Source organism: Mesoplodon densirostris, chromosome 4 (genome assembly GCF_025265405.1).
Source record: "Mesoplodon densirostris isolate mMesDen1 chromosome 4, mMesDen1 primary haplotype, whole genome shotgun sequence".
Classification (NCBI taxonomy): Eukaryota; Metazoa; Chordata; class Mammalia; order Artiodactyla; family Ziphiidae; genus Mesoplodon; species Mesoplodon densirostris.
In genome coordinates, this window is record NC_082664.1 from 170,443,572 (window position 1) to 170,470,705 (window position 27,134).

General features: G+C 44.8%; 1 protein-coding gene across 2 annotated transcripts in view; it reads right to left on the reverse strand.

Annotated features, from left to right (window-relative positions):
* Positions 1–26,680, reverse strand: part of NEBL (nebulette) — a 348,466-nt gene extending 321,786 nt beyond the window's left edge. For both annotated transcript variants that reach the window (XM_060095442.1, XM_060095443.1), the window contains exons 1-2: positions 26,612–26,680; positions 25,264–25,358 (exon numbers count right to left, since the gene is read on the reverse strand). In XM_060095442.1, the coding sequence (XP_059951425.1) occupies positions 25,264–25,358; positions 26,612–26,680 (164 nt within the window). The remainder of the gene's footprint in view (positions 1–25,263; positions 25,359–26,611) is intronic.
* Between the last annotated feature and the right edge of the window lie 454 nt (positions 26,681–27,134).

A 27,134-nucleotide genomic window follows, 5' to 3' on the forward strand; every position in this document is an offset into this window, starting at 1 on the left:
GAATGTCTACAGTAGTTTCATAATATTTTACTATACTTTAGTACTGATCTATTCGTTTCTGAAGCACTTCAGACGCAGTTATCTGACTGAAGGGCTGACTGAAGGGCTAACTGAAGCTCTGTGAGACAGGCCTTAGACTTGGACTTTGAGTCAAAGCAGGATCCTTCACAGAAAAGCCATGGCTCCTGGGTTTCCACAGGTCCAAAATATCCTTCACAGCATAGTTTTGAACTCACTTCTTTCAAGATTTCAGGAAGTGTTTAAGGCTTCTGGTGAGTTTTCAAGTCAGAAGGAAAAGGCAAAAGAAGCTTTCCCTCAATCTTTCCAAGAATATTTCTTTAGCACCTGTCAATAAAATCTGTGATAAAAGTGGAAATGGAAATGCATCGCAGGACTCCGTCCTATACATATCGTCCCCAAAGCAAAGCCCCAACCCCATACACTCTCCTCAGTGAGTGCATGACCTCCTCCTGCCTCCTGACAAGACCTGGCTGTCCGCTTGCCATTTCCACCTCAGGAACTGGGCATCAACACCCACTCCGCTCTGCTCTTACCACCTCAGAAAAAGGGATCCTCATTGGTGCTGTAAATCCCTCCTACCCCTTGTATCCTTCTGGTATTTTCCACTGCCCCTGCTTCTGCTCCAGTCTCTTTTCTTCCTTTTTTGAAAAACTTCTCAAAAGAGGCGTCTCCATTCACTGGCTTTCCTTTCTGACATCCCACTCAATCCTCAACCCACGGCAATCTGACTTTACCTCACGATTTCCTCTTCCAGTCACCATTTCTGTTGATTCCAGAAAGGCTTCGATGAAGAGTAGTATTACGTTTCAGAAATCTGTTTTTCTAATACGTTTGTCTTTGCAAAAATAGGGCTAGATATTGAACTATTGGTTCTTCTCCCAGTGCCTGCTTCATTTAGCTCTGGCATGGACTATTACGTTAACCCCAAAACCTACTAGTCCTCTGTTCTACTTGAAGACATCCCAGACTGCTAAAACTTTCTTCCTAAACACTCCCTCATCGGATGATGTCTCGCCTCTGCTCAAAAACCATCTTGACACTCCAGGTCCTCCAGCAGACCTCCTTCCAGTTTTCTTTACTACTTAAGTCCACCACAACCTAACCCATATGCCTGGGGCAGTCCTTCAAATTTACCACAGTCCAAGCCTACACCCCTATGATGGGAAGAACTAGCCTCCACTGAAGGAGAGACAGGAACATCCACTAGGTGGGCACCTGTCCACGACATTCTATCTGGTTGCCCAGCACGTGACAGGTCATTTCACTAGTCTCCTTCAATCATTTACTTGGGCTGCTAGCCCCATAGGCATTTGAACTGGAGGACATGAGCCTAAATCTTTCTATTGGCCTTTCTATAGCCACCCACATTCAATCATTCATGGATTTCTTCACCGAACAAATACCCATCAACTGCCAAAATTTATCCTGTGCCAAGCATTGTTTGTAGGCAGTGATGATGCAATAATAACAAAAAATAATGAGACTCTCCCTAATCTCATGGAGTTCCTAGAATAAGTATATTATTCAAAGAAGTATAAAATAAAATTTTATACTTTATGTAGAATTATGTAAGGCTATAAAAGTATACCGTAGAGAGACTAGCCAAATCAGAGAAGACATCCCCGTCAAGTGTTGAGAGCTAAAGGAGAAAAAGGCACCAACTAAGCAAGGTTATGTGGTGGCGGATAGGGGTGAGGAAGGTGATACTCCAGGAAAAGGAACAATATGTGGTAAAGGTCTTGCTCCTTCTCAAATTCTTTACCCAGTAAACAGTCGTCCCATGGTATCCAAGGAGGTTCCAGCACCTGCCGTGAATACCAAAATCCATGGGTGCTCAATTCCGCTTCCGCGGGTTCCGCTTCCGCCGGGTTCAACATCGACAAGAGGTGGTTGATGGAAGCCACCGAGTCGCAACCCGCAGACACGCAAGGCTGACCTGTACTCGCCCTTAGGGAGCCTCCCTACTAAGTTACACTTCTTTTTCAGTGCGTCACGTTGACCTCTAAACAAAGACTCCTATTGCAAAATCAGAGCCGTCGTTGTTTTTGGAAGACAGGCTGAAACAACAGAGCCCAGGTTTTAAAACACATATTTACAATAATATTTTTCTACATTTCAATACCCTGGTTTATTCACAGCTTGCATCTTTCTTGAACTAAGGATTTAAATCACAGTGTTGTAAGCATTCCCTTCTCTTCAACTTCCTACAAATTCCACTCAGAACAGCTGCGGCCATAAAGTTTAATTTGCCACTTCCCAAAAAAAGTCACTTTGATGTAAAATAAATTTGCCTTCCTACTAATATTTTATAAGGAATTAAAACTGAAATGATGGACTAAGAATCCCCCCAGTTTGGCTCCATCCACAGACTTGTACAACTACAGTATGTGGGGGGAAAGTCAGTCATGACTGCTGGAGAACATATAACGTGTCTCCAAACATTTGCACTGCCAAGAAACGAAACTGGTGGGGATGTGTTTGGCAAATATAAAAATGAGATGTGAAAACCTCAGAACAATTATCTGTGTAAATCCACTTCTGTGTTTCAAAGGTTCAAAAGATAGTCATGGTGGGCTCCCAATTAAACTCTTTGGTAACCATTGTTTGCATACCTTCTGTACAAAAATCACCACTGAAGCCAACAGACTGGCAAATCACTTTATGATATTTATTATGAGCCCACAAAATGAAAACTTTCTTCAAATGTTTTCCTAGGTGCCTTAATTGTACAAGAAAATTAAAAGGAAGTAGAACCCTGCCAACCTCTAGCTGCAGAATAAGGTTCCGTTGTCAAAATGCATGCATCCCAAGGTGGAACTCTACATTCCAGAGAGGTGACAGGAATGATTTTTCAGCCAATCCAAGGGAAAGTAATGACCACCACTCAGAAGAATACAGTCTGTTAGGGCAATGCCCTCAGCCCTCATCAACACGGAAGGGCAGGAAAGGGGAGGATGGAATGGGGGGGTCAAGGAAAGGAATGAGGTCGTCTGAAGGGAAATCAACAAGAATCAATCATTCTACAGGATTTTTCCAAGTTCCATCTAGATCAGTCTAGGCCTACAGTACACTTGGGAAATAAAGGTCTATTTTTGCACATAAAACAATGCCCACAAGTATCCACCCTGATTCAGTCGAAAGTAGTCACTAGTCACCGACGATGATGGAAACCCCTGCTCTGTCCCTTTCCTAGGACCTTCGTTCCTGGCAACTTCCAGGGATAAAACTCCCTTAAGGACAGGAGCCTCATGAGAACTCTGGGTTCATTTTTATGATAAAATACAATCTTGTTTACACTAAAGGGGACACCCAATGTGTGACTGTCCCTTTGGCATATACACACCCAACAAAAAGCATTTGGGGGCCTATTAGTACATTATTTTCACAACAGCCAGAGCGATCCTGTTAAAAACCTCAGTCACACATCATGTTACTCTTCTGCTCACTCCCTGGCCTCCTCCAGGTTTTGCTCAAATGTAAGGACTAGATTTCCCTGACCAACTGATTCTAGATTGCAAGCCGCCCTCCCACCACCGTCGACAAACATCCAACATTAATCCAGAACAGAAAACTCCAAAAATAAAAAGAGAAGCGTGTCATTTCATCCAAACACTTAACTTGCCTAGCCAAGTGCAGATCAGGTAACATATTTGGTTCCAGATGCAAACTCAACTCAGAACAGTAATTTAACTTCCTGCTTGGAGAGAATAAGGAGACAGATGCATCAAGTCCTAGTCCAGGAATCCAGTGACTATAAATCTTTTCCTATTTATTCTGCTAAAGTGAAAAGTGACTTCAAAAAATAATAATAATAACTCTGTATCCATTTCCTTGTTTGTAACGATGTGAATTATAGAATAATCCAACAGAAAAGTAACACTGCCTTTTGTTCTTAGAAACAAGGTCTTACTCTCCTTAGTCTCAACCCCCCTTTCCATCCTTTGTGGATTTTCTCTGGCCTAGAACCCCACATCTCCAATCTGCTACTCCCAAATTGTTACCACACACCATGCACCTTCTATCTCATAAATGCACACTGCTAATTGTAATAGCTAACATATATGGGTCAGGCATTTTACATGCATTGTCTCATGTACATCTCTCAACAACTCCAGGTGGTAGCTGCTATTATTATCCTCATTTTACAGATTAAGGACACTAAGGTTGGAGAGATGAAGTGATATCCGATTGAGTCCAGAGCTCAAACTGAAATGTCCTACTTCAAAACTTGGGCTCTTAGTGACTACACCATACAGCAAGGTCACAAAGGCTAATAAATTACAAATTAACTTCTCAAAATAAAAGTACTGTAGTCTTCCCTTATCCGTGTTTTCACTTTCCACAGTTTCAGTGACCCACGGTCAACCACAGTCCAAAAATATTAAACGGAAAATTCCAGAAGTAAACAGTTCATAAGTTTTAAATTTCGCGCCATTCTGAGTACTGTAATGAAATCTTGAGCCACCTGGTCTCACCCGCCCAGGATGTGAATCATCCCTTTGTCTGGCGTATCCCACCCATTAGTCACTTAGTAGCCCTCTGGGGTATCAGATCGCCTGTCGTGGTGTCACAGTGCTTGTGTTCAAGTGACCCTTATTTCATTTAATAATGTCCCCAAAGTGCAAGAGTAGTGATTCTGGGGATCTGAATATGCCAAAGAGAAGCCATAAAGTACTTTCTGTAAGTAAAAAGGTGAACGTTCTTGACTTAATAAAGAAAGGAAAAAATTGTAAGTTAAGGTTGCTACGATCTACGATAAGAACAAATCATCTATCCCTGAAATCATGAAGAAGGAAAAAGAAATCTGCATGCTTTGCTTTCGCACCTCAAACTGCAAACGTTACAGCCACAGCGCGTGTTAAGTGCTTAGTTAAGATGAAAAAGGCATTAAATTTGTACAGTGAGATACTCTGAGAGAGACCACATTCACATAACTTTCATCACAGTGTATTGTTATAATTGTTCTACTTTATTATTAGTTATTATTGTTAATCTCTTACTGTGCCTAATTTATAAATTAAACTTTATCACAGATATGTATACATAGGGGGGAAAAAAACATAGTATACATAGGATTCGGTACTCTTGGCGGTTTCAGGCATCCACTAGGGGTCTGGAACGTATGCCCCAGGATAAGGGCATACTACTGTATGTACAGAAATAAAATGCAAGTCTTTACAGTGTAAAAGTAAGACGCAGGACTGCATTTATAATATTTGTTAAATGGTACACAGTGTAATAGGCCACACAGAATAGAACAGGCAAAACAGGAAAAAACAATTCATGACATGTTTTTCAGAAATGTTTCACTGTTTTTAATAAATGTTTGCTAAAAACTAACTTAATGGAGAGAACAATTCCCCAGTTCAGAAGAGAATACCTGATATTATTAATACCATACAGAAAAATAAATACTCTTTAAAGCAAACACTAAAGTCAAACTTAAGAAAGGGAGTCACAATGTAAATGAGCTGAATGTTCACTTTTCCTCTCTGTCTGCTGCACTTCTGGGCCTGCACAGCACCTGTATGTTTAGAAACTCACGGGCTTCCCTGGTGGCGCAGTGGTTGAGAATCTGCCTGCCGATGCAGGGGACACGGGTTTGTGCCCCAGTCCAGGAAGATCCCACATGCTGCGGAGCGGCTGGGCCCGTGAGCCATGGCCGCTGAGCCTGCGCGTCCGGAGCCCGCGCGTCTGGAGCCTGTGCTCCGCAACAGGAGAGGCCACAACAGTGAGAGGCCCGCGTACCACAAAAAAAAAAAAAAAAAAAGATAGGAAAAAAAAAAGTAATTTCCCTCTCAACCTCTCGTTCAAAATCTCAGTCCTACAGAAAATCTAAAATAATGTGAAAAGGCATTCCAATTTGAAAAATACATGTCTGGAAAAGAGTGCTTTTGAAACCATAAGTACTGTGCCCATAGAAATTGAACACTTCAGCTTTAAAATTCACACTCAAAACCCAGGTAATCTCTGCATTGCTAAGACTCAAACAATTGCTACACTTGAAAAGAAGACTAGAGCAGTGGAATGGATACAGCATTTCCCAGTTCTAGAAAGAAGAGAGAGATTGGGCAAGAGACACTTGGAAAAGCAAGTCAGGTGGCCATTCATGCGCCCGGTGATGGGAGCTGTGCCTTGATCTTTATAAACACTTTTTTTCTTCCTCTCACAATCAATCCCTCTGCACAGACTAACCCCACTACATGCAGACAGGGGTGGATGGGCCCCAGGACACCTGCCTCTGCAGACTCTCAAAAACCAGATAGGTCACTGCACTATGGTCTCAGGCCAGGCCCAGAAATCCTCTCTGGGGTCAAAGGTTTTTACAAAAATTAAAAAGGTCCATCATACATCAAGGCTAAATTTCTGGCCAGTCAAGTGGTAAAAACAGAAAGGACCAGTAGAAACTGTAAAGAAAAAAAAAAAATTAGAGGCATTCCTTTATTTAGGGGAGGAGAAATGACACTAGGACAACTGGAGAAAGGTGGCTTGGTCCTTTTCTTAAGGCCCTAAGAGCTTTCCCTTTGGCATCTTGTGGAGCAAAAAGCAGCCACGTATAAATAGACAAAGAGTTACCAAAAAATTAACTCAAGACAGAAACATCAACAGGACTTGGGAGGCACTGATAGTTAAGATCTGATTACCAGGAGGAAGAAGGAGTGTGTTTGGGGTTTGTTTTCAAAGTCAGGGGGCGAGGGTGGAGGGGCAGTGCTGTTTGTCAAAATACACATGAACTCACTGAGTGGATAAGATTTCTATCTGGTAATAAAGTTCACCTGGGAGAAGAGGTTAAGCAGAGAGCAGGGCTACTGAAAACAAAGCAGGACACACACAAGCCTTATCACAGGATCCACCTGCCCTGCAGGCCTGGACCTGAGGGGTGGGATAGGGAGGGTGGGAGGGAGGGAGATGCAAGAGGGAAGAGATATGGGGACATATGTATATGTATAGCCGATTCACTTTGTTATACAGCAGAAACTAACACACCATTGTAAACCAATTATACTCCAATAAAGATGTAAAAAAAAAAAAAAAAAAAAAAAAGTCGGGCCTCCCTGGTGGCGCAAGTGGTTGAGAGTCCGCCTGCCGATGCAGGGGATACGGGTTCGTGCCCCGGTCTGGGAGGATCCCATATGCCGCGGAGCGGCTGGGCCCGTGAGCCATGGCCGCTGAGCCTGCGCGTCCGGAGCCTGCGCGTCCGGAGCCTGTGCTCCGCAGCGGGGGAGGCCACAACAGTGAGAGGCCCGCATACCGCAAAAAAAAAAAAAAAAAAAAAAAAAAAAGTCAGTCTACTCCACTACCCCTTGAAACACAGATGAAATTCTTCATCACTTAATAAAATAATAAAGGAAGTTTTAAGAAAGAGAAGCCTTCTGAGAAACTTTCATGATCAAATTAATAATTAAATTCTGAAACGGAAATATAAATCCTAAAGTGTAGGAATATTACGATGATAAATCTCCAGACAGGAATCTTTCACATGAACTAAAACATGAAGTCACAGTCAGGAGATTTTTTCCTTCCCTTTCTCAAAATAAAATGATAAGGACAGTCATTTTCTATGAAATTTTAAACCATATTTCTTCTGGCCTTTTCCACTGGAAACTGAAATTCATTTCCCTATAAATATTTTAATGCCATTCTCCTGTGAGCAGGAACAATCCATCAGAGAACAATTTCATAATTGTTTAGCAAGCTTACAAAGCACACAGTGTCATAAAGTAAAGGTCCTGGGTGGACGAGAAGAAGGTTATTACACCTTGAAAATAAGAGTGAGGTCTTGAAACTATAGCATCAAATGAAGAAACAGATACTGTGGCCAATGTGTAGTAATTCAGATGCAGATTAAACCCTGTGCCTGCACTGGGAGGAAGGGGGGAATATACTCACCATAAATTTCATTTATGAAAATCAAGAGTATTGAATACACTTTCTAAAAAAACTCAAAGTTCACTGTGTATATATTTCCCTTCTTCTATACCATCAAAAAATAAAATAAAATAAGGCTAATTTTGCTTTGCTTGACTTCTGTTAGTGAATCTGTTAAGGGCTGAATCCCCTGAAAAAAGACATGTTGAAGTCCTAACCCCCAGGATTAAGGAGTGTGGCCTATGTATAGACAGGGTCTTTACAGAGGGAATCAAGTTAAAGTGCGGTCATTTGGGTGGGCCCTAATCCAATACGACCGTCGTCCTTGTAAAAAGGAGAAATTTCAACACAGACACATAGGGAAGGTGATGTGAAGAGACACTGGGAGAAGACAGCCATCTACAAGCCATGGAGAGTGCCCCAGCACAGATCCTTCCCTCACGCCCCTCCACCCCCAAAAAACCAATCCTGTGGACACCTTGATTTCAGATTTCTAGTCTCCACAACTGTGACACAATAAATTCCTGTTATTTAAGCCACCCATGTGTGGTACTCTGTCCAGCAGGCCTAGCAAACTAATACAGAATCCATAAGGACTTTCTTTTTTTTTTTTTTTTTTTTTGCGGTAAGCAGGCCTCTCACTGCTGTGGCCTCTCCCATTGCGGAGCACAGGCTCCGGACGCGCAGGCTCAGCGGCCAGGGCTCACGGGCCCAGCCACGGATGTGGGATCCTCCCGGACCGGGGCACGAACCCGTGTCCCCCGCATCGGCAGGCGGACTCTCAACCACTGCGCCACCAGGGAAGCCCCATAAGGACTTTTTATGTTTTTTTTTTTTTTTTGCGGTATGCGGGCCTCTCACTGTTGTGGCCTCCCCCGTTGCGGAGCACAGGCTCCGGACGCGCAGGCTCCGGACGCGCAGGCTCAGCGGCCATGGCTCACGGGCCCAGCCGCTCCGCGGCATATGGGATCCTCCCAGACCGGGGCACGAACCCGTATCCCCTGCATCGGCAGGCGGACTCTCAACCACTTGCGCCACCAGGGAGGCCCAGGACTTTTTATGTTGATCCTCCCAAGCCATCTCTGTACTTACCTGTATGAGGATTTTGCCAGGAATTAACGCCAAATTTATTAGGCTGTAATTTCTACAATCTGTCTCTTCTCCCCCTTTTAAACTTGGGATATTTTTCCATCTCCAAAACTCCCAAAGCTCTCTTTTGCAGATAATTTCTCAAAGACAACAGGCAATAATGAGTATAACTGAGGCTTAGATGGTATCAGCTCTGTCAACTGTTTACACAGATTATCTGATTTATCCCTCACAGTAACCAGAAGAGGTAGTAAGTGTGATTATTATCGTCAACTGAGGCACAGCCTCATCTGGCAGATGGGCTGACAGGACAGCATGTTACAGACGAGGGACCAGAGGCTGAGCCAGAGGAAGGAACTAACGCAGCTGAGCGCCCGGGTCCATCTCGTAATTCTCCCACCACATCTTCTCTTGTCATCAAGGGCCAGGGCACCGCGATTTCAGTTCCAGGACCTCGCCCACAGGGCCTTCTCAGGACCGTACGATGCCATTCGTCTGGGTCTAGAGATTCCAACTTCTTTTTTTTTTTTATCATTATACACTTTATTTTTATGCTTTATAACAAATTTAATCAGTTATACATAAACATATGTTCCCATATCCCCTCCCTTTTGCGTCTCCCTCCCACCCTCCCTATCCCGCCCCTCCAGGCGGTCACAAAGCACCGAGCTGATCTCCCTGTGCTCTGCGGCTGCTTCCCACTAGCTATCTACCTTACGTTTGGTAGTGTATATATGTCCATGCCGCTCTTTCACTTTGTCACAGCTTACCCTTCCCCCTCCCCATATCCTCAAGTCCATTCTCTAGTAGGTCTGTGTCTTTATTCCTGTCTTACCCCTATGTTCTTCATGACATTTTTTTTCTTAAATTCCATATATATGTGTCAGCATACGGTATTTTATTACCATGAAGAATGCCTTGATGTTTTCTTCCTAACCTTACCCTCCTGGCATTTACTTTAATTTCTTAATGATGTTTATGGGTCTTTTCTACTTTTAAATATCTTCTTCTTCATTGAAAGGAGGAAAGCTAACTAGGAAGCGAATAATTCTACTTTTTTCTGTGTCATTTTTTATTATCCCAGCATCTTCCCCAAGCCTCAGTTCACCTTTTTTTCTCAGAACATAAATGCTTTCAAAACTCTTTCGTCGTGCGAATTTTTCACAAGCCATGGCTCATGTCGGCCTTTAGCTTTCCTGACCCTAATCTTACTGTGTGTGCACTTTTGATTTCTCAGTTTCCCATCCTTTAAACTGTGTGTCCTACTAATCGGAGCTCGGAAGGCTCCAGGGGGTGGTGCCCTAGGTTGTTTTTTTGTCTTTCGGTTTTTGTCTTAAGAAGTATTCCTCATTTTCTCCCCCACTGGAATAATTAACATGTTTTCTATCAGAACTTTACGTTTCAAAGTCTTCTGCCTCATGGAGGCCCCTTTCTTTTTATTCCTTCTTTCGTTTATTCAGTAAATCTTTATGAAAGGCCGATTGTGCGCCAAGGACTGCTCCACCCCTGGAAACACAGGCGGAACTGAACTCATACATGGCTCCTGCCTCACTGAGTTTCTCATAACCCGGGGCTCCCTGAACACACACGCCCCCCTTTGCTTCTCTCGCACTGAACAGGTGTCCTGAAGTCTGGGATGTGGCGGGACCAGCCATCCCCCCTTTCACTCCGATGAACTTCAAGGCAGTGAGACCACTTGCTCTAAAATCCTCACAACCACTGCATCTCCAACCCACGTTTCCTCATTTTCCATGTTCAGTCCGAAGCAGCTTGGAAACAATGGAACTGTATACAAAAGCAAAGCGAAACATCAACTGACATTGTCTTTTAAACTTTCAGCCGCTGTCTTGGTAAAGGCTCCCTTTACACGGCATCCAGCCTCTGTGCCGCAGTGTAAGTATGTGGAGAAACCACTAGTTATCTTTTCCATCCACATACGTGGCCCCGGTCTGCCCTGAGTTGGTTTCTCCTTCATTTTCATCCTCTCCCAAATGTTCTCCATCCCTTGTTCCCCTTCTGGTTTCTTTCCTTCTAGACGTGGACCCGCCTATGAGAGCTGTTTCTTCTTTAGCACCGCAAAGCCTCTCCGCCAGCAGGGTTTACTGCTCAGCCTGTCCTGTCCCCACCACACACGGGTCATATCTCTGGACCCTATGAACCATCGTTAGTGTCTATGCTTCGGTACAGATGGGCGAGACCATCAATATTCCCCTGCTGGTATCTTCTGAGGACTACTTGATCCTTCCTCCATCCTCCACTCAGGTACTTCTTTTTTTTTTCTCTCTCTCTCTTTATCTTGTTCAACAGACTCTATTGTCAAGAGTGAAAACTGTTTCATAGTTGTCTTTACATCCCTCAGAATTTTGTATATGATTGCCTTGCATGTGATGTGAGTTCCACAAATATTTGTTTAGTTGAATTACCCAAGTTTACTGTGAGGCCCCATGTTTACATTCTTTAGATGAACACGCCCCAGAAAACCTAAAGTGAGAGTGATAAACACTGAACTGAATACAGATTCTTTATCCTCAAACAGAATACAAGGGGGTGTCACCAAACTGAAATTTAACTTCTACAGAGTCTGCCCTTAGAGTGAACACCATACATAGGATCCCAGCACCATTTTCTCACTGGAGCTTTCCCCATCCCTCCCCTCTTGGTCAAAGTAGAAAGACATTTGGACATGGTGAGTGGGTAACGCACCAGAGATCTGGATGTGTTTGATTCTAGAAATAAGTCACAAATGTAGGCAAAGTTTTACCTGAAGAGACATGGAAAGGAAAAAAAAGCAACAGTTTCTACATACTGAGAACTTGTAGGTACAAGGTGCTGTGCTGAATTCTCTGTAAATAACGAGCTCCACCATCACTGCCTCCGATTTACAGATAAGGACAGACGAGGAAACTGTGATAAAGAACTCGTGAGTAACTCTCCCCAGCTAGTGAATGCCAGGGTTGGGATCGGAGGTCAGGCCATCTGGCTCCAGAGTCATTACTCTCTGTGCTGTGCCACCTCTTCAAAACGATTGCTAACCTTTCCTCTTCTTTTCTTTTTAATGTTTTATTTTTATACAGTTTCTAAAGGTTACTTTCCATTTACAGTGACCACAAAATATCAGCTATATTCCCCATGTTGTACAGTACATCCTTGAGCCTATCTCACCCCCAAGAGTTTGTACACTCGGGTCCTTCTTTTATGTTACCACCTGTTTTCTCTTAGGGAATTAATTTTTAAATCCTGAGCAGCACTCTCTCCTGACCCACCAGTCTGCACCAGAGAAAGGTGCCAGCATTAGGAAGCTTACTGTCAAATAAAGGACTGTTGTATCCTGTTCAGCATAAATGTACTTTTAAAGCCAATCCACACATGTTTATTCAGTGGCTCTTACATACCCATCACTACAGAAAGAGAAAACAAACTGCTTTTCTTTCAGCATCTGTCAAACTGCCATTATACAGGACACTTCCTGGCCAGCAGCCCCCATGTACAAATTATAGGTACTTTCACTGACCGCTCAGCCCCTCGGGTACATATGACACAAAGAGGCACACAAATAAACCAGCTTCCTCACTCCTGGCCAACTAAACCTGACATCACATAACTACCATATCAAAAATAAAAATAAAGACCACAGAGGCAAACCCTCTAAATAGGACTTTTCTTGTTTAGCAGCCTCGGAGGAAGAACTGTTCTAATACGGTGTTTCTATTCCTGACAGGAATAACCCTTAATTATTATGTGCCTTAAGCATCTAGACATTTTAAAATAGAGTTTGACTTAATGTTAAGAAAATCAGGGACCTCCCTGGTGACGCAGTGGTTAAGAGTCCACCTGCCGGTGCAGGGAACACAGGTTCGAGCCCTGGTCCAGGAGGATCCCATATGCCACAGAGCAACTAAGCCCGTGCGCCACAACTACTGAGCCTGAGCTCTAGAGCCCGCGAGCCACAACTATTGAGCCCGTGTGCCACAACTACGGGGGCCCACGCGCCTAGAGCCTGTGCTCTGCAACGGGGGAAGTGACCGCGATGAGAAGCCTGTGCACCGCAACGAAGAGTAGCCCCCGCTCACCGCAACTGGAGAAGGCCCGCGTGCAGCAACGAAGACCCAACACAGGCAACAATAAATTAATTAATTAAAAAAAAAGAAAATCAGATAACTACGTCAGTGACAACAGAGAAGACTTTAGCACAGTGAGAGAGAGCGCGCGCTCGCTCTGGCATGGGGAATGGGGAGGGGAGGAGGAGGAAGCACAGATCCTGCTGAGTTGTTTTTGAAGTTCTGGAAATCTGGGAGAAAAGACAGGATCGAAGAAAGTCACGAAAGAAAATTAAATTATTCCGTAAGAGAATGTAAAGCCTTTTCATTTCTCAGGGATTAATGCGTTAATCCCTGATTACATTTGTTTCAGGAGATAAATAAATCATACTTATTTCTGGGAAAAAATATATGGATAGGCAAGTAAATGGCTACATGGCCTGATGTCTACAATACAGGAGTTTGTCCCGAGACTTTTGAAAAACACAGTTGAAACAAAATGATTTTACCTACCCCCTCTGTAGACAACATTACTCTTGTCACCTTTTGTTTGGCTGCATGTCAGTGACCAATAATCTAGCTATAAATGTCAATATTTCACTTATCAGAGGAAGTGGTAGCTATTGTTCATGCTCATTGTCAGCCCAGGCATGGCCAGCTCCACTGGGATCACCACACGGACCCTCATGGAAAGCAAGTCTGTTCCTTCCTGTTGAGTCTGCTCTCTCAGTGAGGGATGCCTGAGGCTGAGCTGTACAGCTCAGCCAGCCAAAGGTGCTTGCTGCACCCCCAAGAGAGCTGCTGGGCAGTGGGCTCTATGGGGGGACACTCACCAAGCACATGGTAGGTGCCAAGGTATACGAAGGTGATTGGGACCGTTCCTGCCCTCAAGAATGTAATTTGCTGATAGGGGAGACTTGCTTATTTAAACAAAAAACAATCTAGAGAGTTAAATCAATGATCCTTCCATAAATAGGTCCTCCCACCCACCTCCTGTGTGCAGGCTGTCAACCATTTATATGTCTCACCCAACTCCTACTGATTGACAACATAGACATGGTGGGTTTAGATGGTCATTCTTGTCATAATGAGATAGGAAGGTTCATGATATGAAAGGGAGGCGCTGTCTTGAGGACGCAAACAAGATGTCTGATGAGGACAGTGAGAAGCAAGCCTGTTGTATAATCATGAATTTGACTAGCTTTAGTCCCTGGTTCCTGCAACATACTCTAAATAGTTGGAATTTCCCTGGTAACTGGAAATATCTTTGATATTCATGAGCCCCAGGGTCCATACCTGAGTTGTGCTAACAAGATGCTCAGGGTGGGGCTGGCCACTCTAGAAATCATGGGATTAGAGGGCTGGAGCTTTGAGTCCATGAGGTAAGTGGACCTCCTCTAGGGAGGGGAGAGGGGATGGAGTCTGAATAATCTCAGAGTCATCATACCTGCACAACGAAACCCCACTAAAAACTCTGGTCACCAAAGCTCCAGATTTGGCGGAGATTCCTGGCTGTGACTGCATGGACGTGTTGGGAGGGAGGGAGACACACCCCTCCTGATTCCACAGGGTGAGGGCAGGGAAGCTCCATGTCCAGGACCCTCCAAAACCTGGTCCTACGTGTCTCCTCACTTGACTGGTCCTGCCTTGTGTCCTGTATGATAAAACAATAATCTTAAGTATAAGACTTTCCTGAGTTCTGTGAGTCGTTCTAGGAAACTGTCAAATCTGAAGGGGTTGTGGGACCCCCTCACCAAATTTGTAGCTAGTTGGTCAGAAGTGTGGTTGTCCTGGGGACACCTGAACTTGCAGTGGCATCTGAAGCAAGGGCTGTCTTGTTGGGGACTGCACCTTTACTCATGGAGTGGTTAGTGTCAGAATTGCACTCCAACCCCCATTCTCAATTCCTGAAACACAAGCCAGAAATAATCCCTTTAGAAGCAAAGCTCAGCTGATTTGACTTCCCCACCCTCAACCCAGCTCCAACCTCAGGCTAAGAACTTCCATGGTCCAATCTCAGCAGGAAACCACCTTGAATGGGAAGACAAACACAGTTCTAGTACAAGGGCTTTTTGATTAAGTGATATAACTGAAATATAAAAACTACAATGGGCACACAGAGAAAGAGTCCAGTAATTGACTGAGAGATTCAGAACAGCTTCACAAAGGTTGTCATGGCTGTGTGCCTTAAAGATGAAAGCAATTTTAAAACAAGGGAGGACAGGATGGCTTAAGAACAGTGTAAGGAAAGAGTTAAATCACTGTGTCAAGTTTAATAACAATGAATATCCTATCTAACTTTTATTACCTCCTTACTGTGGCTAAACTTATTATTTTGATATTCCAATGAATCCTTAACCCTATGAGGTAGAGTCTATTATGATACCCATTTTACAGGTGAGGCTACTGAGACTTTGGTTAGGAAACCTGATGAAGGCATCAGAGCTGGCAGTCCAGTGTGGCTGGAGAGGAGGGTGAAAGGAAGTGGATAAAGTACGAAAAGCCCTGAGTATCTATCAGAAACCCAATTTTTTTCTTCTGTAGGCAGTGGGGAGCCATCAGAGGTGTGTGTAAAGGAATAATATGACCAGAATTGTGGTTTCAAAAGATAAACTGCAGTGGCAGGAAAAGCATTCACAAAGAGAAAGACTAGAACAGGGAGACCAGGTAGGGGATGATGGTCAGATCACTGGCCAAACAGGATGAGAGCCGGAAGCAGGGTGAGGACAGAGGGAATGAACACGTGGGGATGGGGAAGGAGGACAAGGATGTCTAGAAGATGACAGAGAGACACAGGGCTCTGGGTGGGTGGTCGGAAAAGCAGCCAAGAGGAGATGGGGCAGGCATCCAAACAGACCATCAGAAATACACCTGGGGACCTCACTGGTGGTCCAGTGATAAAGAATCCGCCTTCCAATGCAGGGGACATGGGTTCGATCCCTGGTCGGGGAACTAAGATCCCACATGCCGCTGGGCAACTAAGCCCGAGTGCCACAACGACCGAGCTCGCCCACCTCAGCTAGAGCCCGCATGCCGCAAACTACAGAGGCCACGCACCCTGGAGCCCGCGTGCCACAATTGGAGAGAGAAAACCCGCACGCCACAACTAGAGAGAATTCTGCACGCTGCAATGACGAGCCCACAATGCAATGAAAGATCCCACATGCTGCAACTAAGACCCGATGCAGCCAAAAAAATAAAGAAAATAAATGAATAAACATACATCTGTTTATATGTCTTTCTGTACTGATGTGTGCGTTTACTGCACCGTTCCTTTTTTTTTAACACCTTTATTAGAGTATAATTGCTTTACCATGGTGTGTTAGTTTCTGCTTTATAACAAAGTGAATCAGCTATACATAAACATATATCCCCATATCTCCTCCCTCTTGCGTCTCCCTCCCACCCTCTCTATCCCACCCTTCTAGGTGGTCACAAAGCACCGAGCTGATCTCCCTGTGTTATGTAGCTGCTTCCCACTAGCTATCTATTTTACGTTTGGTAGTGTATATATGTCCATGCCACTCTCTCACTTCGTCCCAGCTTACCCTTCCCCCTCCCCATGTCCTCAAGTCCATTCTCTATGTCTGTGTCTTTATTCCTGTCCTGCCCCTAGGTTCTTCAGAACCTTTTTTTTTTTTAGATTCCATATATATGTCAGCATATGGTATTTATTTTTCTCTTTCTGACTTACTTCACTCTGTATGACAGTCTCTAGGTCCACTTCACTCTATATGACAGTCTCTAGGTCCACCCACTCACTACAAATAACTCAGTTTCATTTCTTTTAATGGCTGAGTAATATTCCATTGTATATATGTACCACACTATTCTTGATGCTCCCGTGTGCTGCCTGAATTTGGTGGAGTTCACACTCTTGATACAACAGATAATGAAGTCAGATTTCAAGACGGAATTCAATGTTGGCGGGCAGCCATTTAACTCCACATCCCACATCTCTGGCCCTAGGCTGCATACAGCCATTCCACGCCTCCACGCTCTCTGTGTGGTTGACCGGCGCCTGCTCTGGATGGATAATGAGCATCAGAGGGGCCCATCAAGGATTTTTGTCTAAATGACTTTTTAGACTGCCGAGCTGAAGCAGAAGTACACCAGGCCACCGGTCTACAAATAGGTCTGAGGCTATTCAAAAGTACACACATCTAACTAAGTTTTCTTCTAGCTCCTCCTAGGATTTGACGGGAATGAGTCGACAGTGTGGAAAAGTAAACAGAAGCTGAACACAACGTGACTCCCTCAAGGACTCCACTAAGAAAAACACACAGCTGACCACAGATAAAATTAATGCTGGGTTTCCAGTGCTAGAATAAACAATCCTTGCCATTCAAACCTGGTCCTTACCACAATTTCCTGTTTTCTGGTTATGTCTGTGCCCTACGTCTAGGTTCGACGAGAGAGGCTGTGGAACCGTTTGATTCATTAGCAGAACTTTAGAATCAATAATCATCCTTCTACCAAGTCCTCAGAATGTTCTGGGCACTTAGCTCATAAATATTATTCTAGCTCCCACTTCCCACACTGCAAAAAGCCTAGCTCTTCCTAACAATGCTGACTAGAGGAGAACGAAACAGAAAGGAAGAGAAAAGAAATTCGACTTCCCGTTCCTCTGGAGACGGAGCTTTAAGGGGGACCCGAAGCTCTGGAGGACAAGGGTGTCATGTGTGGGTATGTCTGCTTCTCTCTCACTCCTGACATTCCCAGGAAACACTCATCCTTTAAAGCACTCATCTGAAAATGTTTAAAGACATACCAAAATGCACTCTTATACACGCCCCTGACACATAATCAATACCCTTTTAAGCACACACATCTGTATCTTGCATTAACCTTGCATCTCACCATAATTTAGGAGATACTGCTGTGCTTCATCTCCAAATGTTTTCTAATCTGACATCACTCTGTAACAGATAGATCACCATCAAGAGACGAAACATTTTCAAATGTGGCAGAACTCAGGACATGATTTGTAAATACGGTCTTCTACAATTTCAAAGGATACTAAAATTCATTCTATGTCATCGATGGTTCCATTAGGTAGCTGAGAATCAGATCATTTTGCATATACACTGGAACCTTTTTATTTGGTTCAAATAAAGTGTCTCCTTCCCTCACTTTCAATCATCCAGTTTTAACAAAACAAAAAACAACTGTCATCCTCCCACATCAGATCTGTGTGCAAAAGGTCTAGTTTTTTCTAGGCAGTACGTAACCAAGAAGTCAGATGAGGCAGATTATAACTGATGCAAACTAGAACCCCTACATATCACAATATCCTCCCATAGAAACGGTTGCCTGTAACATTTTCTCCTCTCTTTAAGGGGGAGATATGAGACAACAGCTTTCAATTTATTATAAGTAAGGGAGGGGACTAACATTTGGGTACTAATAGGTGTCATGTGATGTGCTGAGGCTTACAAATATTTCCCCCTTTTCATTTCTATAAAGTTCCTCTTAGGTAGAAATTATCCCATTTTACAGATTATAATTAAACTCAAAAGAAACTAAATGAGCATCCATAAAGAATCTTTTAGAAAGGTATCATATTTTGAAACCAAGCCTGTAAGCAGTGAAAGGAAATTCCACCACGTTCACTTTGTTTGTATTTATTTATTTATTTATTTATTGGCTGTGTTGGGTCTTTGTTGCTGCACACAGGCTTTCTCTAGTTGAGGCGAGCGGGGGCTACCCTTTGTTGTGGTGCGCAGGCTTCTCATTGTGGTGGCTTCTCTTGTTGTGGAGCACGGGTTCTAGGCGTGCGAGCTTCAGTAGCTTTGGCACATGGGCTCATTAGTTGTGGTTCGCAGGCTCTAGAGCGCAGGCTCAGCCGTTGTGGCGCATAGGCTTAGTTGCTCCGCAGCATGTGGGATCTTCCTGGACCAGGGCTCGAACCCGTGTCTCCTGCATTGGCAAGCAGATTCTTAACCACTGCACCACCTGGGAAGCCCACCACGTTCACTCTGGATTGGCAAAGGTGAGCCTACTCCTTTGGTGGGAAGACTTTACCCCTTGGTATTCAGATCTGGTGAAGCTTGGCCCCCAGACCGCCATTCAGGCTCTGCAAGACCTATTCTCAAGCCAGCTCTGCTAGATGCCCAGCCTCAGGAGGAACTCAGCTGGACCACATCCTGAACTGGTGGGGGAGGCAGGGACCACACTCTGAGCTGCAGCATAACCATCACATTCCCTGACGCAGCTAATCTCTATTGAGCGCTGACTGCCAGGCTCTGCGGAGATGGGGTGAGCAAGACAGATACCCTCAGAGCCGCCCTACACTGGAAGAGGGTGCAGACAGGTAGGCTCGTGGCTCCTTCATAGGATGGTGAGGGCTCTGAGGGCTGAGCTGAGTCCTGAGGGACGGCTGGCGTGGGGTAGGGTGTGGCTGGCACAGACAGAGAGAGTGAAAGCAGTGGCTGTCTGAATCCATGGACTTTCGGCATAGCGTTGTACATGCCGGTGGCTTCCAATGCTCTGCGATGTGTGGGGCGTTAAGAATACAGAACTAAGCTAGTGTTTCTCAAACTTTTTTTGACCATATCTTCCAGCAAAAATATGTTTTACATCATGATGCAGTACACACGTTACACATATAACTAGGAAAAGAACATTTGCCAAAACAATACTCTTCCCACTACTCAAACCCATTCTGGTATTGTCTCTCTTCTTTCTGTCTCTCTCTTTTTCTTTCAGTTCTAGATACAACCCTCGAATGGGTGGCAACCCATAGTGTGAAAAATACTGGTATAAACCTTTTAATAGGCATGACTGTCATTTCTTTGATATACAGTTGACCCTTGAACAACATGGGTTTGAACTGTGATACACGGATTTTTTTCAATAAATACTACAGTACAACCCGATGCCTGGTTGCTTGAATCCGAGGATGTGGAACCACCGATGCGGAGCGGGCCGACCGTGGACTTGAGCAGCCTCGGATTTTGGTATCCGAGGGACGGTCCTGAAACCAATCCTTCATGGATACTGAGGAACTTCTTCTTCTGCCTTCTATCCTCCTTTTCTTCCTTCACTCCTCAAAAAAGTACCACCGAAGAAATAAGAACACTACAGTTTCCTGAAGGTCTGTTATGTGCCAGAAACTGGGCTGGAACCTTGACACGCCCTGTCTCACTCATCCTCACATGGCCCTGCGGGTTAAGCATTACTATTCCCATTTTACAGATGAAAAAGCTGAAGCTCAGTGATCAAAAGACTCGTTCAGTGGACCATGACGGAGCCAGGATTTGAATCCAGTTCTGTCTTGCTTCAAATCTCCAATCACCCTACTGTGCCTTTTATGAAAAACTCTTAAGTAATTAAAGCTAACGTAATAGCAAGAATTTCTTAAGTCCCCTTGAGATAACTCAAGTCCTTGGAGTGTTATGGAACCAGGTTTGGGAGGCCTCAGCAGAGATAAGGGAAATATGAGGTGGAAAATATCTCAGGTTTAAATTTAATTTCCTTCCATGTCCTCTGAGCACCCCTTAGTAAAGGCACTTGTGGCGAGTCACCAACAGAGAAATGGTGAGTGAGAGCTACTGGGGGGCTGGCCTAGGCAATCCCCCTCAAGGCAGGCAGGCTGAACAGAGCTGCCCGTTCTGAGTGGCTCATACCAGGAGCACCTTGCCCGGCATCTTCCAGGCTGTAGACAGTCCATACATATTCACAAAACGGAACGCTAACACGGGCAGAGCGAAAGTAAACACGGAGCATGGCTCCTGCTGGTTTATTTTTCAATTGGTCCAAAATTACGTTAAGCGAAACTATCTGTTGAGAAGGAAGCGTCTTTGGAAGGATAACTAAACGTATTTATAGCACAGACACTTGTGTTCTTTCAGGCCCCTAGCTGAAGATACATTTGACACAGATACAAGGGATATTTAACGTGAGCAGGTCAGGACAAATGTTCAGCCCCCCCAAAAAATCTCTGCAAAAGTGACGATTTGGGGAAATTATTGGCAATGCTCTGCGAAGCAGCTGCATCATAAACTGAGCCTTCCCCTGACTTAAAACAACTTGATGTTTGGCGACAGTACATTAACTGGCCAGTCACTGGCACCGCTATTTCTAAATGATGATACTGCTCGGTATACTTTAAGAACTGATGTATTTTCTACAAACACATAATAAATGCAATTCTGACACCTACAATAAGTTAAATTATTTATTTGACAAATGGCCTTTAGGGTTTATATTCTTTGTGGGGCTTGCTGGGTAGCAATACATTTATAGTTTAACTTGGCATACCAGCTCACATACAAATATGAGCTGTTTTTTGTCTAATCAGCTAGTGTTATTTTCCTAGCACCTCTTAGCAATAAAAATATTGCCAAGTCCTCTTTTCTTTGCAAGTTCCACGATGGGAAAAAAATCCTGAACGTGCAAAAGAATCCACTGCCTGCTGATGAAACATAAAGGCTTATGAAAACATGGCATGTCCTCAAGTAGATCAGTTTGTTTTTAAATGTTTTAGTAGGGTACACTGCTGCATTAGGAACTAAATGTATATCATGCCTAATCTTACATCTAGCGTGTACTATACTTTGACCATTCTATCAAAAGATCAAAATTTAAATATTAGGTAAATTATATTTTATACATGTTCTCCTTTGCATGAAGTCAAACAGGAAACTTGTTTCTTCTCTAAACACACAAGAATATAAACAAGCAACATATTTAGACCGAAGAAAATACTCACTACTTCATTCCATTTTAAAAAATGCCCCTGGGTATCAATTAAAATAAAAAGCCTTTATGTTTTCTTAAAACAATCCTAAATGTCTGCTTGTGCTTTCAAATATTTTCAGCATATTTTAATAGTTATTTTAAAGTTTCTTAAGTTAATTACATGTTATTTTTACAAGAAATGCTACTTAAATACTCTTCCTGAAAGCTCTAAGAGGTTATGTAAAACAACAGAAATGACAGCAGAAATTAAAGAACTGATATTGAATCTCCAATAATCAAAAGTTGCCATTTTCATAACAATTGAATATAAAGTATGAACCTTAATTGACTCCTGGATTTTTTTTTAAAGCTATAAAAGACATCCTTAGGACAATGAGGGAAATGTGAATATGGACCAGATTTTAGAAGTTATTATGAAATTTTTGTTAATTTTCTGAAGTGTGATATTGGCTCTGTGATTCTTTAAGAAAAATATCCTTATTCTTAGTATATGCATAAGGTCCTTTTTAAGAATGAAATATCTTGTTGCGTGAAACCAGCTTGATGCCTAAAACTAACAAATGGTCCAAAAATAATCAATGTATCTGTACATATACTAGATAAAAACATGAAGCAAATACTGCAAAATGTTGATAAGAGTTACATCTCAGTGGAGGATATACAGACGTTCATTGCATTCTTCTTTTAACCATTTTGTATATGAAAATTTTCACAATAAAAAGTTGCAGTGGGGGAAGAATAGTCATTTTCATTTAAGCATGTATGTGTATTCATTCCTGAGCCAAACTACGGGCAGAAAAAATATTACTTTATATGGACACAGAATGTTTCATTTTCCAGTAGCAGTATACTTCAGAGAATCAATTTTCCACCACTGACCCAGAGAAATTATGGCAGCCCTTCTGGCCAAGATCACAGGGAACAGCTGATTGGCACACACCACCTGATTTAGAGCAGAGGCATCAGGATCCCCAAAGGGTAATCCATGCTGACCAGTGAATTTACACGCCAGCCTGTGCCCTTGGAAAACTAAGGGTGGAGAATAGGGGCCTTCCAGCATGGAACCTTTACAGCAGACAGAACCTGCAACTTTGCTAGGCTCGTTTTCTGGGAGACAGCGTATCAAGCTGTGACATGAACGTAAAGCTAAAGTAAACATTTAAACCATCGATTCTACTCATTCACCCACTAAAGATGGATTTCTGTCTTACCCTGTCTCTCTGCTCCATAAAGTGGACTACAAGGTTCAACATTCAGCAAAAAAAATCTGAGATGCTACTCCCAAAACTCAACTTAAACCTACTAACAAAGCACTAGAATTATGTAAGAAATTTTAGAGAGAAAACCTGTAAGCATTCCATTTAGATATAACGAAAGTATTAAAAAATAAGACTCAGACCTATGAAACAACATAGCAGGATGTTTCTTATCTACAAACAGAGGTTTTTTTGTTTTGGGGTCCAAATCTCAACAGTTCTGGGCACTAGTTCACTACGAAGTCAGAGGGCCAACCAGCCGTCCATGACTTGCTGCAGAATCTGATATTCTTTTTTAACTGGAATGAACTGAAACTCAGCAGTAAGCATTGAACTTTCAAGTGGCCCGACGCAATCAAAGACTCCACTTCAGTTACACTTCTTTTTTCTGTCCTTTTATTTTTATCATCTCTTTGTCTCCCTCATTCAATGCTTTATCTATATGTGTGTGTATATGTGTGTCTTGTGTGTGTGTGTGTATATATATATATGTTTATGTGTGTGTATATATACATACACATAAACACATTATGCATACATATACACATATACTTATATATTTGTTGCTGTCTTCTCCTTTTATTTTTCCTGTCTTTCCTCTTCTTGTCTTTCCTCTTCCCCTCCCAATTCCTCCAGAACCACCCAAAGGCATTGGTAAAACCCAGTTAAACTTCAGGCTGTGAAGCTCTAAAGAATCCTGATGTGGCCCATGAAGCCTGATGGAATCAGGCCACAGGCTAGAAGAGTTACAGGAAGAATGGTTCACTTTCCTTTAACCAAAGAACAATCATCCTGTTTATGGGTTGTCGAGGGCCCCTTCCCTTCTAGGGACAGCAACCTACCTCTGATCTTTAACCAGCCCTCTACACCTCTCTTTAAGAGAAGCAGGCGACCAGGACACTGGAATCTCATTTATTGCTTCATGTTATTCTAGTAAGAGGCACGATACAGGAGAGCTGAAAACATCAATGGCTTGGGACTATCTGTGGACTTCACTTATCCAAATCATGAATTCTGTTCAATGCCACCATTTTCTGATTTCTTGAAAAGTTTCTGGTGTATTTGTAAGCACTAAGCTAGGACCGAAGGAAATACAAAGAGATTTTTTTTTTTAGGTTATTCATCAGAGAGGTATGAGCGCATTACATTCGTTTACCAAAAATTTACTGTCTATGAAAACTCACTCCCGTGAGTGAAGCATGAATTAACCATGGGCCCTCCATCTCCAGGAGACCTGAATAAACCTGTTTCCAAAACTCCAGGGAGAATGAACCTCTGGCAATGCTCCAGCCAGAAGGCGAGGGATCCTCTGCCGCCGCCAGGCTGGAGAAGCCCCCACAAGGGAACCAGGAAGAAGGCGGCTCAGCAATCAGGGCCAAGAGCGCACCGGTGAAAATAATCTGGGTGGAGGGATGCTCAAAAAGTGGAGAAACACATGCTGAGGGCGGCAAGGTAGCCATTTGGAAGCACTGAACAATGTTTACAGTTTGCAGGCTCTAGGAGTGATCTGAGCCCCTTACCGAGGCTTATCCTCTCAATGCCTCAATTTCTTCATTGACAAATGGGGAAAATAATAGTACTCCTCAAAGTCACAGGGTCTGTAATGATTAAACGAGTCAGTAATGCATAAAGTGCTTAGAATAGGGCCCGGCACATGGTAAGCACTGCATAAATGCTACCTAATCGCTAGTCTTATAGGCTGGAAGCATGCCAATGGAAAAGCCTACTAAAGAAAACTTACCTTCTTTAATCCCCACCAAGAGACCTACTACTAACCAGCTGGAAATACCCAGGTCTCAATTCTTTGGTTCCCTTTTTAAGCTCCAGCATCTCTGGAGTGGTCTCAGCTAAAGCCAAAGGAGCAAGACTCCTTTCTCTCAGCAACGAGGTTCGGGCAGAAAATGCAGTATGGCAATATCAGAGGATAAAATGGAAACTGACATATGAATAAAATGCCCATCTATCTGACATGCCTTTCAGAGCCCAGGTGTTCTCAGTGTGTAAGTTCTGCAAGCTTCTAACAAATGCCCCTACGTCTGCAACACTGTGAACCTCAAGAACCAACCTTCTGGTTGAATACACACACAAATTACCCTGCACATTAGAAAGACATAAATGCAATGAACTTCAACAAACTACATGGCCCCAACGTATGCGGCATACACAGGTAACTGGCCACTGCCACACCTGGGTGACACAGCAAGTCAATTCTTCAGAACAGGCGAATCCACTCACGTCCATGTTCTGCTGCTGCGCCACACCCGGCACACTATGTTGACAATACTTACGCGTTACAGTAGGGCTTCTTTTCATAGCCTTTGTAGTTGTTCATGTTGAGAGCCATCTTGCAGACTTCACAATGGAAGCATCCCTTATGCCAATACTGAAAAAAATAAATATTTAAAATTATAGGACAAGGCCAGTCCTTTCCAGGATGGGTACAGAAAGGAGACCTTTTTTTTTTTTAGTGCATCCCAAGTCCCCGTATCTGAAAAGACTACAACAAAATGACTGTAGGTACCAGGGGATGTTTGCCGACTTTCAGTTAAGTAAACAAAGGAGGCAGTTATTAAAATGGAGCTTTAAATGACTCTCCACCACAACGTACAGACTCCGATGGAAGAAATGTCACAGGCTCTACCTGTAGTACGCTTCTTCGAGCAGCCAAAAAGGAATTCGGCGCTTGGTTCATGGAGAAATAGAGCCTGTGAAGGGGCCTCAAAAGGAAACCGAATCCAGTTCAAAGTGCCTAAACAACACTGTAACATCTCGATAAACATGTGCTCACCGGAAGTCAGGCAACCCGAGGTGGCCGGAGACGCACTGTGTTAAGTACCCCTGGCCCCCCCCATCCCTGTCCAGCTTCCACTAAATTGCGGGAAACGCGGACTCTGTCTGGGCTGGCTATAGGGATGACGGCGTGCTCTTATGAGGCATTTGTATGACCACACGCAAATTTCACAGGGGCCGCCTCCGGCTGGGTTCAACTGTCAGTCGCTCAGGCTAGCACCAGGGGCTGTGTCCCAGGCTGCTCAACTCCATCCACGCCCGGGAAGGGCAGGGAAGCAGGGCTGCAGGGGCCGGTCTAGAGCCACTTCCTCTGGAATTCCCCAAGCGGGTGGATTAGCCCCAGCGGGTCTGGCTCGCCGCGCTCAGCCCGGGCTCTCCGGCGGGGCTTATTCTTAGCAATGCGGCAGCGGCCGCCCCACGACATGTTAATTACTATCTGCCTCGCCACCTCGCCGCCCTCACGCGAGGCGCTGGGGCGGGGGTGAGGTGGCGATCCGGGCGGATCCCTGAGGTGGGCGTGCGGGGCAGTGAGGGGTCGCAGCGGAGGTGGGAGGCGCGCGGTTGGCCGAACTGCCCCCCTGGGGGCCCAGCCCGGGCCGCGCTCCTCCAGGCGCCCTCCGCAGCCGCTCTGCCGCCGCCCGCACCCCGACAAAAGCCTCTCCCGGTTCCAACATCATGATCGCCAAGCGTGCTCTCTGGCCCTCCTGCGGACGTCTTGCTTCGCGTGCCCTCACCCGGGGCCAAGACACACAGACGCGCGCACACACGCACAGACCCACTCTTCTCTTTCCATCCCAGATGCCAAAACTTCTCCGAGCAGGTGCAGCCCGGCGCCTCCTCGCTCACCTTATCCAGGCAGTTGACTTTCTCCGTGGGATACACGACTTTCCCGCAGCGGGCGCACTGGGGGTTCATTGTCGCGGTTCCCGGGGGCGGCGGCTGGGCGGAAGCGACGACGACTGGGGGCTCCGAGGAGCCGCTGTGACATCCCCCGGCGAGCCCCGCACCGCCTCCGGGCAGGCGGGAGGGCGGCGCGGGCCAGGCGCCGGGGTCGGGTGTCGGCGCGGGGCCCGGGGCGAGCGGGCCGCGCGGCGCGCGGGGAGGCGGCGGGGGCGCGGGTGGGTTCGCGGCGGGGCCTGGCGCCGGGGGACGGCGGCGCTCTCGGGCTCGGCTCTGGCTCGGGCTCCGCGCCGCTCTCTCTGCGTCGCTCGCGCTCCAGGTACCGGTGACTCACACAGGCACTCGCTCCCGCCCCTCGCGCTCACTCGCTCCCCCGCCTCGCCGCCGCGGCGCAGGCCAAACCCACCGGCGCGCCCCGACCGAAGTGACAGGGAACGAGCACGTTGGGCCCCGGGGAGGGCGGGCGAAG